Below are 14388 nucleotides of genomic sequence, written 5' to 3' on the forward strand. Positions count from 1 at the left end.
ACAGCTACATTACCTCAATTAATTACACGCATTCATTAAGGAGGGCGTTGCATGGCTGTATTTAATTTGCTAGAGGCTACACATCCTGCAAAAATTGATTGGGGCAGTTTTTGTCTCACAGGGTATTGGGCAATGGCTTAGTTCATGCAGGGATAATATGGATAACATAATATCATACACAGGCTTGGAAATGTCACAGAGGTAGCAAAAATAAAGTGGACATCAATTCTGTTTGGAACAAACACAGGTGGTCTGGCAAAGGAGAAGGGCACAACCACAGAGGATCAATATCAGTGTCCAAAAGAAAATACAGTAATCTGAAACTAAAGGCCATCTGTCAAATGTCTGAAGAAACATCTGAGGAAACTTAAGAATCGGTGAACGAAGACAAGGAAGTGAGGGGGATTTAATGGGACTGGAGTTGAAAACGGGGGGAACAGGATCAGAAATTTTTAAAACATGTATTCCGTCTGCTCATAATTAAATGTTTTGAAAACTGCAAGAAATTTAGGTGCCAAAGGCAAGGAAATTAAATCAAGTTAAATGCTATAATAACTTACAACCTCAACAATTAATTTCACTTCTTACATTACATACCTTCATCCTAATAAAAAGTGTAATAAACATTTTATAAGGAAACAATGTATTTAGTACTAGTGCAGTACCAGTCCTTTAACATGTGAATGAGATCTAATGTGATTATCGCAATGCAAGTTGAGGCACTGAACCCATGTGTGTATACACATAATCTAAAAGACTCTGACGACCCCCTGCATGCTCCAATCCATCAAATACTTGCTGGGCAACTGAACTCAGCACTTTTTGATCAATGTGAATGTCTATTTCGTGCGTGCCAATTTACTAATTTACTACCTGCTGTGCTGGATTAGACAGGATCAATGTCAGCGTAAGATCAAATATAAAGGTTCCCTCACACCCTCACTGGCACTTCGCAGTTTTTTGCAAATGTACATACTCTTTGTGTCCAGCTGAGCTCGATACTTGGTGAAGCCTTTAAGACGAACCCTCTCGCCCAGCAGATGGAGGAACTCCTCTAGTGCAGGCCCAGCCGCTTCGTTGTTGTACATCTCCTCTTCGCTACTCTGACCCGCCATGCAGTACATCACCCCCACCTTTCGCTGAAAGCTCAGCTGCGGAGAGAACAAACATTATTCCAATGAAAAGGGGAGAAACAAATGGAGATTACTGTGTGGAAGTCATGTCAGAGTAACCATGTTGACATTTGAGGCAGGACTCATGTTGACATTTTAAGAATAACCGTGGGTTGTTCTGTAGTGATTTTGTGCCATTTTCCTAAGAAATCATGTTGACATTTTCAGAGGATTCAGCTTCTGATAACTGCATCAGCTTTTGAGTGTATGTATGTGTATGTATATATATATATATATAATTTTTTTAAGGGTTATGTTGTGTGTGCATGCATCGACACAGCATGCATATAAACAGTTTCTTCAGATAAATTCCACATAACGGTCTTTGGGAGTAAATAAAGAGATACAGCAAAAATAAATAAAAAGAATTTAGTTCAACAATGATACATCCCCTTCACAGAAAAACACCCACACACTAAAAAAATTCATGAAATGCCAAATGACAATCGTTTGCTTTGCATAGTCAATAGTACAGGTTACCAGCTGCAAAAGTTCTTTGGCTCAAAGACCGATCGAATGCATGCATGAAAGGATCGCACTCTATTCAGCGGATGCCATGTCTGCATGACACTGTCTTTTCACTAAATGGAAAGCAGTAATCAAATGTGCTCAATCAAAGGAATTAATCAAGCAGATTCATCCGGCCCATCATAACCCACAATCAAACCTCAAGACGTGCTCGCTGCATCTCCTTACCCCCTGCTCGTCCAGCTTCATCAGCTGCTCAGTGACCTTGGGTGTGTTGAGTGCCAGGCGTAAGCAGTGAACATTGAGCTCAGGCACGAGGTACTCCAGCACTTCTTTGAGGGGCAGGCCTCGACCTAGACCATGCTTGGACGTCGAAGGTACAGCATCTTCCAGGATGGAACCGCGCAGAGTATTCAGCTGGAGACCACCCATAATGCAGGAAAAGAACAACAAAAACACAATTGCAGGGGTCAAAGCCATTATGATTTTCACTTAAAAGAACAACAACAACAACAACAAAAACAAAACAAAAAAACCCCTAATACTCCATCCATCAATCTTCTTCCACTTATCCAGTTCACGGTTGTTGGAGCCTATTCTAGCCGATCAATGTCAGTATCGAATCAAACCATCAAAAATATCAAGATTTCTATTTTAACTTACTTAAAAAGGAAAAATGGAGTTTAACATGGTTCTAATACGGCGCACGAAACTCACAGAAGCATGAGTTTATAGCTGTTGCTAATTTCTAACCCTTGCTTTTAAATTCAATTACATAAAAGCACAATGCACTATAAATAGAAAACTACAATATGGCACAACCATTTGTTAATATTTAAGAAAGAAACAAGCTTTATTGGTCAGATACATGATCACATAGAGTACAACATGCAGTGAAATGTGTCGTGTCCGAGCTGTGAACAGGCTGCAGGCGTAGCCGCACCATTCCAGGGCTTGGTGTTTGGCATGGGGGGGCCTAGCCAGGACCTTTACTGGATACTGGAAGGGAATCGAACTTGCTACTTCCGCTCCAAAGGGGTGTGGTCTTACCGTAACACTATCCAGCTTAACTATTTGGTCACAGTTTTAGCAACCCTTTCACTTCTCCTGCTGATGGTGCAGATTAAATCATTTTCATGCTTTGTGCAGTTTTACACTGCTTCCACAGCTAATGGAGATTTGATTGGTCTATTGGTATTCATCACAGAATATTCAATGATTGAAATGAAATTCACTTTGATTTGGCTAAAACTGAATTGATTTCCACTTATCCCTCAATATGGGAGCATATTAACCTCTTTAGGTATCATATTTAAATATATCAAGTTAAAATGTGAAAGCTTTAATGCGCAGCATTTATGTTAGAAATTAAATGCATAGCGGGAAAATATGTAATATCGAGACACTGTTTGACTGCAATTCTATCTCTGTGCCAAAAGACTGTGCTTTGTGTTTTTCATAGGTCTCCATAACCTGCTCGTCTTGAAGCAGGCAGCACTCAAGCAAGAGATTAAAAAAAAGAAAAAAAGAAGAAGAGTTAAATAAAGAACACCTAGGTTCAAAGAGAAAGCTGATAGTTTTAATCTTTTGCTTATCCAGCCTGTTAATGCAAATAAACTTGCTTCATAGCACACCCGTCAGATCGAGTCCAGATTAGTTGCTGGTTAGATAATTCTTCTCTTGGCTCTTCCTTCCTGCTCCACGCAGAGTGTTTGTTCTTTGTAACAGGCAACAAAACAACAACATGACTAGCTATCCAGCCCTCTGTAGAATACTAGTAACTCTATTTTGGGAAAACTGGAAGGAAGCCTGTGATGAGGCCTTAATCTATGCAATTAAATTCAGTTTAGGATCACACATGAAATTAATCTTTTTCCACAAAATCTAAAAACAGATATTTTTTCCCACTCTCTGTTGGTACAGGGAAAGCAAAATGCAGAAAAGTGTCTGGCTAAGGGAGAAAATAAAATAAATAAATAAATAAAATAAATAGAGTGGAGATTTTGCTGCTGTAGCTTTCAGTGTGAATACTAAGGCTTCGGGGTAAAAAAAAGCTCAACGAGGACATCCATGAATAAATCAGGAAGACTGTTGAAAGTCCAGAATCTGAATATCTACTATCAACTAACAGCTGTTAGTCAGTAGTGGTCCCATGCCACTTGTGTGTTTTTGCCTTCACGTGGTGTTTGGAAAGTCCAGAATTGCTGCCAGCGCACTCAGCACTAAACAAACCAAAGAAGAAAAGCACTTTAAACTTATCATGGGCAGTATTAAAAGGACAGTCGTCCTCTTTGGTCCCTGGACTTTTGTCTTCAACATTAGTGCAACCCACTCACTCCCACGCAGGCACACAAATATATCTAAACCTGTGAAGCTCCCTGCTCTGAAAATAGCAATTAGAGAAGAGACTGAGAGGCAAGAGAAGGAAAGAAAAATAGAGGAAAACATAGCACAGTAGGTCGTGCGTCATCCCAAGAGATTGCAAGGGCTATTACTCATGGCACGCTTTAATAGAAAAGCAATGCTTTACCTTCTTCACTCAAATACCCCAGGTGCTATTTTAGTGTCGTTGAGCTGCAAAATGGCACAGCTCAGCCCTTCAAAGATGAAGGCTGACAAAGATGGTGGGTGGGTGTTCAGCTCAGCGAATAAGGACGTGCATCTATGGTTCTACTGTGTCTACTGATGGCAACAAGGGCTAGAGGGATTCACGAAAAAGTTGAGAATTTGGACTAAACAAATGGGAGGAAACTATAAAGATCAAATGGGCAGTAATTTAAGGTGGTATCAAGGAGCGGAGGCGGTAGCATCCTGAGCTGTATGCGACAGCCTTGAGCTGAAGCTTTTATAATGTCTCCCCCCAAATGGCTTCATCAATAAGCAGGGAGCAGTTCTTATATGTCAACTCCTACACAGTTTGAACTCATAAAAGCATTTCAGGAAGATCACTCAGGAGAGCATACTAAATACTGACAGATATATTCACATGAACTTTCACAGTGGGAATAGCTAGAAAAGCTACAAGCTTACCCTGGTGAATGAAAACATAATTAAAAAATAATAATTATATAACAAAATCGTGAACACGTCAGACAGATGGCACACTATTTGTCAGAATGTATGTTACCTCACTCGTTCTGAAAATGACCCTGTAGTTGTACTGCTGTCCATGGTCTTTGTGTTCCTCCAGCTTCTCCCTTCTCAGACTCACCGCCACAGGGCCCAGATTCTCATCTACCCCCAGGTAATTCCAGTGCTCTAAGGGTGAAAAGTATTGGGATTTCAGATGCAGACATAAATTGATGACAGAGGACAGGAGAGATAAAACTACAGAAAGGAAGAAAACCTGAGCAATTATTCCACTATGTGTATTGCAGCTGAGTTATATCAACTATTAAAACTTTACAGAACGTTCGCAACATTACTAATGACTCTTTGCTGGTTCCCAGGTTTTCTCACGTGTAATGCAGAATGAAGTACAACTTCTGCACCTTGTCTAATTAGTGTCTAAAACACTACAAATTGTATTTTTTCTGCCAATACAGTCCACAGCATTTGCTCTAAGACTAGAAACGTTCAGTAAGACAAATTGAAAAGCACCCACTAAAGTTTAAGAACTACAAATCAAAAAAGCCCAAACTATCCAATTTTCTCACCTCTGAGATAAAAGTACTTTCGGTAGTAATAGGCACCAAGGTCAACATGTTCCACAATGTATCGTTTGGACCTGTCGGCATGTTGACTAGGCCCGTCCTTGGAAGCTTCCAACACAGCCACACCTGCATTGGTAAAATGGGTAGTGAGGGTGGCATCCAAAGGGCCTTCTTCTGTACTGCCAGAGGAATTGCTTGAGCTCCCACCGCTTCCTATGCTTCCCTGCTGGAAGATTAATAAAAAGGAAAGGTAAAGCCAGCAAGCTGTAAACCACATCATCATATTTTTATCTTTACATCTTAAATATGCAGAAATCTGAGCGCTTTTCAGTGCGTTTTCAAAATACACATCTGCAGACTGCAGCATCAATATTAAAACAGAACCCGAGAAACCGTTTTATATATTAAAATGCATTGCAATATTTGCATATATCTAAGAAAATATAATGACTACTCAAGCAGACCTACCTGTTTAACAGGAGAAATGTTCCTTTCCCCCTCTCCACCAATCTCATTCCTGAAACAAGGGCAGCTGAGAACCAAATCATTGCTCTTATCATCGCCAGGGTCGGTACCGCCTCCTGTCCCCTCCTTGCTTAGCTCTTCTTGGGAGCCACAAGGTGACCCATACACTCCACTCTGATTAGACGAAAGAGAGGACGAGGCCGAAGCAGAGGCGGCAGCTGCAGCGGAGGCACCAGTAGTGGTGTTTTTGCGTTTGGCTCCAGATTGCCGACTTTGAATCGCCTCATTGAGGTCAAAGAGTAGAGACTGAACATCAAAATGGGCAAATCCCTTTTGGCATGCCCAGGGTTTGGGAGGTGGTCCACTCTCATCCCCTTTCCCACCATCTTCAGCATCCGAGCCAGCCCTTGATGTGTCACCCTCCACCTTTACACTGCGCAGCTTACGGAAGATCGACTCTCCACCTGTTTCTGACTTTGACCTTCTCTTCAAATGCTTCTCTCGTTCCTTTAGCCGACTGGCAGGACTACCTCTGGCTGGACCTAAAGGTCCATCTGGCAGATCCAGAGCAGCCTGTTTTATGGGAGCAACAGTAAGGAGTTCTGTTAGCCTTTCTGGAGCTGGGCTTCGCTGATCCGGGGCCTCAGCGGACTGGTATCCCTTTAGCATATCAAAGAAGCTCTCTCCTGACACACCATGCTTGTCTATAGATGAAGTGCTGCCATATTCCCGGTGCATGGGTGTCCACCCGGAGAACGACCAGCCCTCGTTTCCATCCCCGTCGAGCTCACTGATAGTTATATCACTGTTACTGCGTTGGCGGATGCGTCTCATGCCCTTGCGAGGGGAACCCAGATAGCCATCCGGTGACAGGAAGCGATTGTCCTTTCCCTTGCTTTGCATCTTGCTCTTTAGTGTGTTGTGGATGTTGCGCAGCATGGATGAGTCCTGTGGGCTTATCAGGTGACCCAGCTTGGCTGACAGATTGCTATGGGCTGTGACGGCTGACACCCCCCCTCCTCCACTCCCACCACTCCCGCCACTACCTCCTCCACCACCTCCTCCCCCTCTTTCAAGTCTTTCTCTATCGCCACTTCCTGACCCTGAAGAGCTAGTGGTGTTGGTAGAGCTGGGTGAGTCTGTTTCCACAGTGATGTGCCAAACACCCCCTCCCCCCCCATCTTTTCTTGGTGGCCAGTCAGCTACACGAGCCCGAACCCCCATCTTTGGGACACCAGGGTTGGTGCCCGTGGTTGAAGAAGAGGAGATGTGGGCGCTCTCACTGCGAGGTGGTGGTGCCCCTCCATTAGGCAGTCGCAGACGACGAGTGTAGAACTCATCGGTAGCCGACACCGAGCCCCCAACTGAGCGCTCTGTTTGAGAGCGCTTCAGACTGGTCATGACGGAGTCGGGAAATGGTGTTGGGAGATGGGAGGGAAAGGTAAGGATGGGGTGCTAATGAGATTAGATTCGGGTCAACATAACGGCCACTGAGTGAAGTGATTCAAGAGGCTAAGGGACATTTAGTGCTGTGGAAACAGAAAAGGAAAAGTAAACAGGAAAAATTCAATATTTTCTTTAGTAATATAATAGTTATTGTAGACCAATATTTAATAACTATAGTAGTATAGTTATCATAGTTGTTAAAGCTTAAGAACCAATGGAAAAATAGCTGAGTTTGAATTTTACAGGTCAAACACTGAGCCTTCAAAAGGTTTAATTAAAAATTGCAATATACATATTAAATTCAACACTTATCAATAGTTGCATCGCAATACTTGGGACATTAAGAGAAAGTTCACCAAAAAATCTAATTTATATTTTATACAAGGTGCATACAATGGAACTAAATGAGAATTGCCTTACAGCAGCATTGGATTTCTGAAAACATAACCCAAAAAAAAAAAAAAAAAAAAAAAAAAAAAAAGGTCCCAAACAGAGAACTACATAAATTTAAAAAAAAAAAAAAAAAAAAAAAAATATTGTAGGAACCCAGAGAGTCCATCTCTTTGGGGGGATTTTGGACACCATTACAGTCATGAAAAGCCTGTCATGTCTGGAGACGATATGCCCAATGGTCAGCTTACACGAAGACAATCTAGAAGGATAAATGGCGCTAATGATTTTAAGCATTAAAAAAAAAAAAGGGGGGGGGGGGTATTTTGTACCTCTGCAGTAGTGAGTCTTGATGAAGAGAAATTAGTTGATGGCCAACTTTTATTGTTGAAGACTCTTACAAGCAGTCTGCTTAGGAATCAGGTGACAGGGGACTCTTTCTATCTGGAACTCGGCAACTGAGAAGAACAGTAGAGAGAGAAAACAGAAAGCAAAGACAGAAGGAAACCGAAGACAAGTCAGATTACAAGGCAAATTACATTCAGTGCTACATACTCTTTAGTATTACATTTCTTTCAGATACTCTACTGCAGTAGTAAAGAAATAGGAAACTATGGTATTTTTGTGAAATTTTGAGATCCTCATATACAGCATACAGAATATACTCTAGGGTTTAGAGTCTATCCATTTTTACTGCAGTGTCAAAGATTAGATCCCCTGTTATTTAATTAACAGCTACGTGAGAGCCTAGTAATTTTACACATCAAGCCCAGTCTGCTATCTAGTCATAGGGAGTATCTCACAGCCTGTAAAGTTGAGAATGAAGTCTCCTCAGGCTCTTTAGAGTACATTAACCAGCAAAACCCTTTTTCCAAAATTGGAGCTTCTTAGCTTAGACTTTTCAATGTGTTCTAAAACTAGCAGGGTATTCAACAGCAAAAGTCTTTTAAAAAAATGCTATATTTAAAAATATCTTTAAAATATTTTTTCCCCCTTTCTCTTTATGCAGTTGTGGATGCCCAATATTAACATGACAAATATTAAAAACATTTTTTAAAAAAAAGCTTAAGCTTCAGCCTGCTCTAAAGTAAACTCCTCTTACTTCAGACAGTTTTTTTCCTTCTCTTGTATACTCATTATGTTATAGATCAGCAGGATTAATATGGCCATGTCCACCGCAGAGCTCTGGCTCATTGATAGTGGCAGGCAATCAGGACAAAGTTAGGTAAAGTTAGATTGTTTGGCAAAATGAATGAACTTGGGTGCTGGACCAAGTTGCAGTGCAAGGCAAGTAAACAGTTTTTTTTTTTTTTTTAAATGTGGATCATGCAAAAGTACTCTACTAGACATTATTAGGTTAACAAAATATCTATTAGATAACTAGAGCCACTTAAGTACCTTAAGGATGGAGATTAAAGTAATACAGCAGGAAAAAAAAAAACCCTCACAGGATGCCACAGTAAGGATGGGCAGCTCATTTAGTCAGTCAAACACAATGTGGCAGTAATTGCTTTACAGCACTATTCACAAGTTTAACAAGGACCAGTATGTGCTCGTCTACTGGTGGGTCCATAATAATGCACCACTTCTCCCTTTCAGACCACATTCTGAATCACCATGGTGATACAGAGTTTTGTACGGTACATGTTTTAGTAAGTGTGTGTGCGTGTGAGAGAAAGAAGAGTGGGTATTGATCGCTTCACACAGAACTCGCTGTGAGCAGTTTTCATGAAATTACCTTTTCTTGGTTTGTGGATTAACTGGGAAAACCACAACAATAGGTGTAACAGAGTTGTTGAGCGTTTTGAGTGTAATCTTTAATGTAAGTGGAACAAACACTGTGGATCGCTAACATGATTCATGGTTATGTCACAAATTTCTCCATGTCTTTAAAACGGAAACCATCTACGTGGTTCAGCTCCAAGTAGAAATTAAGATCTTTTTAATATCATCTGTAACCTAACTCTGATCTGAAAAAGATCTATGGTGCTTTGGTGTACTGCAGAATCTGCTCAGTTTCCCAATGCTCACTGAACACCAAATTCTCTTTCATTTCACTTAAGCATATGTGTGTTTGAGCACAAGTATCTATTTCCCTTACACACATAATGAGGAGCCAAACACTAAGGGAACATTTTGGATTTCCTAAAGAGGCCTCTCTATTTTCTGCAGATTGTTTTGGGACAAAAAAGAAAAAGAAAAAAACAATTCTCAATTGTCTTGTCTCCATTGGTGCATTAGTACAACTGTTTTCAAAGGGGTTACAATGATTTGCAAATCACCGCGTTTTACTTTTATTCATTTTTTCCAGAAACTCATTAGTAGAACAGATATACAATCATCTTGGGTGCTTTATAAACAGTTTCAAATGTCTCAAAAGAGAGCGAACTATGAAACTGAAAGAACATGAATATAGATGAACCTCCTGCGAGCGATTTTCTTCTATGCCAGCAAAAGCTTGTCAAACTTTTTACTTCATTGGAAATATCAAAAATCAGTACGACGCTGGCATACTTTCAACCCACTGTAGACCAACATCGATTGGTTCAACTTTTTCCCCACTCGAGGCTCCTTTAATTAAACTCAAATGAACAGATATTCTCCCATTAACCAAAGCAGAAGAAGGGGCTGAGTAACTGTAAGACTGTTTCCCAATATTCAGACACATTTTGGTCCTATTACAGAATAAACTGGCCATTGCGGCTCTGTTTGCAGTACAGTAATCCCTGCAGTACTTCAATTGTCATTCCAAAATAGGAGATCTCTCGCTTCTGTTGTAGACTGTCTGACTGATAAAGGCCCTTGTGAATGAGGACACTGCTTGCACAATAACACCCAATCCTGAGGCTCATTACAAAAGTATGTGGATACAAGTTGATAACATTACTGACCTTGAAGCTAATCATAACAGGCTTCTTCTACCAAATAAGAACAAATTTCAATTTCTTCTTATCCAAATTAATGCAAACAAGAGAACAAGTGGATGTTCTAATCCACAAGCTGCTTAATTTGCACAAAATCCGCTGGGTTGATATTAGGCTAAAAATATTTTTTATAATTTTCTCATTTATATACAAATCTTGTTGACAACTGTTTTACATGTTCTGTTGTTACACAAAATCTGATTATGAATAGTTCTCCACCACACTCCTGCTTATTTTTGATCATTTCTGCAGAACATATCCTGGGTAAATAGTCCCATTATCCATTTGGCTGTGCAGAGGTAAAAACAAAGCACACATGCTGGTATTTTGAACATATTCAATCATTCAAATCAGCACTGTCACATCAGCTATCACCATCAAAAACAGCACATTTGTTTTTACCTCCCGTTCCACAAAGTCTGCTATGAACCAGTGTCGTCTCCAAGATACTACCACTCAAAAACTGTATCCCGAATAACTAGCTGCAGAGTGCCCTTCACTTATTCCACAGAGGATTGCGTAGTACTTTTAATAAAATAAATAAATAAATAAAAAAAATGAGTTGGATAGTACGTGGAGAAAAAAAAAAAACAGTGAAAGAGTTTCAGAACTGAGCAAACAGGAAGAGGATTAAACTGTATGCTTGGCTGGAAGACTGGCAATTCAAAATGAATGAATGTGGCGTTGCACGCATCTATGCAGCCACTGAGGACCAATTATACTGACAGATACTCAGTAACCTTTAGCAGTGTCTAAATGAGGTCGATTCCTGAGGTAAATGCGCAGCATCCTTGGCCCAGTGAATGTAATGGCTGCTGATGTTATCTGTTGGCCCAGCTGGCAGGAAACTGTCAACAGAGGGACTTATTTACTTCTTACAAATGATAGTGGCTGGGACCCCAAGCACATTATCACACAGTGAAAGCGGATGTGTAATATCATATCAAGCACTTGATTGAAAAGATAAAAATCTAGAGATTTACACGAGAGCAAGTTCAATTCTCTACAGTGGGAATTTTGCACACAAAAAAACGAACCCAAAAATAAAATTGAAAAAAAACAAACAAACATGATTTTTAATTTGACTGTTGTGCATTTGCAGATGTCTTACAGCTTAGTCACTGTAAATTTCCATAGTAGGAATCATTACAATGGCTAGTACTTTGTTGTACATACAGACATATAAATGTGTCGAGACGTACTTGGAAAAATGTAAACTAACTGCAATACTGCAGATTTACTATGTATTATAATAAATCAGATATCATAGGGCGAGAGGCGGGGTACAACCTGGCCATTTTAGAATCACCAATAAACCTAACCCCACTAACTTAATTTCTTTGGACTGAGGAGAGAAGCCGGAGTACCCAGAGAGAACCCGTGCAGAAACGGGGAAAACACACAAAGTCCACACAGAAAAGCCCCAGTCAGATGATGGATTTGAACCCAGGACCTTCTTGCTGTGAGGCAATTTGTTAGCACTGTTAAACAATCATTACCATTTATAAAAGAAATAGTATAACTGGCATTAGCATTGTATAACTGACATCATTACCATTAAAAAAAAAAAAAAAAAAGCAGGGTTTGTTTTGGCTCAGAATGGCTGTGGGGATGACCATGTACAGAGGTACAATGAGCTAATAACATGGTTTTTTTTTTTAAAAAGACAAGAAATGATTATAATTCTGTAATTCTGGTGATTTTCCTTTTCCTCTGGCTCAAAACCTCTGAGGCAACAAAACCATGAACAGGGGCGTTGGCTGCTTGTTATCACTGGGTGCACCCTTTAAATATTCCTGTTCTGCTACAAGAAAACATTTCTGCTTTAAAGTAACATTCAGAATGTGGAAACCCCTTTGTTGTAACCCATTAATTTATCTTGAATTAAGCAGTCAATGTTTGGCGACTGGCAGTTACGGCCCTTTCCAAGTAAACGCTCCACATCATTCCAATAAAAGTTTCCATGAGGATTTCAACCTGGAGTTAGTGTAATTGTCTGAATAAGTAATCACTTAACAGCGACTTCAGTGTGACCTCATTACCAGTAAGAGATGATATGGTTTGTAATTCCCCCGAACATTTCCTGCAAAGAATTATGTAATGCTCTACCAATTATTGTGGGTACAAACGTCACGTCTAGAACAGATGGTTTGTTGCATTCACTCCCACACATATACACACTTCCTTTTATATGGTGAAGTGGCTGATGAGTGTAGTTTTCTGTCATTCAATAAAAATAAACCAACATGAAACTTCTCATTGAAGTAATACTGCAACTTGAGTTTTGTAATTGGAACACGTCAGCTATGTGTGACATCAGATGAAAACCATTAGACACATTTGTCATTTTTTCAGCGGTGCATGTTAAAAAAAATGGTAATGATCACCACAGCTGATGTGTTCTAACTATAGGATGTAAGTTAAAGTGTTACTACGAGTGTCTACACTCAGTGGTAACTTCGCTTCTTACACTCTTAAACTGCTTGTTTTACACAAATATCTAATCAGCCAATCACATGGCACTAACCCAGTGCATTTAGGAACAGTTCGAACCAAGCATCAGAATGAGGAAGAAAGGCGATTTAAATAACTTTGAATGTCGCATGGCTGTTTGTGCCTGTCTTTGTTGGTCTGAGTATTTCAGAAACTCCCCACACAGCCATCTCCTAGGTCTCTCGCCAGAGAATGGCCTAAAAAAGAGAAAATGTGAGATGAAGTTCTGAGTCAAAATGCTTTGTTGATGCCAGAGAAGAATGGCTGACTGCTTCTGTCACTTTATGACTACTGCACCCATCTTCTGATGGCTGCTTCCAGGAGGATAACGCATCACGTCACAAAGCTCAGATCATCTCAAACTGCTTTCTTGAATGTGACATTGAACAGCTGTACGATGCCGTCATATGATTATGGACTCAAATGTCTCCAGCCCCTTTCTGAATCTATGCCCTGAAGAAATAAGGCAGTTCTTAAAGGGGGGCCTACCTGGTAACAGCAAGATGTACCTAACAAAGTGGCAAATCCGTGTAGATGTTAATATTTAACTGGGCTAGTTAGTATAGTAAAATAATGTATTAGCAAAAACACTGATGAAGAATAAATAAAACTATGGAGTATTAAATATTATTATTATTATTATTATTTTTTAATGTTTCTGCCAGTCTAAAGTTGCCATTAAGCAGTCCAGGTGTGCCGGTGACTGTCACTGTGAGACTATTAATATGCTTCAGTGCACAGTGAGTCATGCACCTGAATATTACAGAGCAGATGAGTTCTCACTGACTGATGGAGGCTAGTTCTGCACCATGAAAAGAGACCGTTAAAGAGGCGGCACATAAAGTTTAGGAATAAGTGCATTGAGTGTGAATGGTATGGTATGTGTGTGCATGTGAGCAGATCAGGTGCAGAGAAACGCTACGATTTGTTTCTTCAATCCATTCAATTAGTATTTTCAGAAAGGTACAAAGAAAATTAATAGTCTCCATTCTTTAATCAACCTGTATTGTGTAGAAGAAAATGGATAGTTTTCCCAAACCTGTGTTTAGCAAAGATACTCTAAGTACCTTCCAATCAGAGACCAGACAGAAGTGTGGAGGCAGAAGATTTAAGAAAACCATAAAAGAAAAATAGGAGAAGAAAAAAGAAGCATAACTCTCTAACTGTGATGTTTTTCTGTTAGTAGATATTTGACAATTGCACACCTGTTTCCCCAGACAGACATCATTACTACACCAACTGGTGAGTCAGGTCAAGTCACGTCATGTTTTTCTACGTCCTGACAACGCATACTACGTTATGTCTCAATGGTTTTCACAGGCTCAAAGCAGAAACAGTTTCTAAGCCAAAGCTTCAAGCTGCAGGCTTCTGGACTTG

The 14388-nt window shown here is 40.1% G+C and overlaps 1 protein-coding gene across 3 annotated transcripts in view; it reads right to left on the bottom strand.

Moving 5' to 3' along the window:
• The window catches only part of sipa1l1 (signal-induced proliferation-associated 1 like 1), a 93727-nt gene that overhangs the window by 24498 nt on the left and 54841 nt on the right, over positions 1 to 14388 (bottom strand). For all 3 annotated transcript variants that reach the window (XM_026143587.1, XM_026143588.1, XM_026143586.1), the window contains 6 exons: positions 7927 to 8052; positions 5762 to 7287; positions 5297 to 5519; positions 4768 to 4898; positions 1869 to 2057; positions 977 to 1151 (listed from right to left, as the gene is read on the bottom strand). In XM_026143587.1, the coding sequence (XP_025999372.1) occupies positions 977 to 1151; positions 1869 to 2057; positions 4768 to 4898; positions 5297 to 5519; positions 5762 to 7159 (2116 nt within the window). In that variant the 5' untranslated portion in view covers positions 7160 to 7287; positions 7927 to 8052. The remainder of the gene's footprint in view (positions 1 to 976; positions 1152 to 1868; positions 2058 to 4767; positions 4899 to 5296; positions 5520 to 5761; positions 7288 to 7926; positions 8053 to 14388) is intronic.

This window comes from Astatotilapia calliptera, chromosome 15, assembly GCF_900246225.1.
Source record: "Astatotilapia calliptera chromosome 15, fAstCal1.2, whole genome shotgun sequence".
Taxonomy (NCBI): Eukaryota; Metazoa; Chordata; class Actinopteri; order Cichliformes; family Cichlidae; genus Astatotilapia; species Astatotilapia calliptera.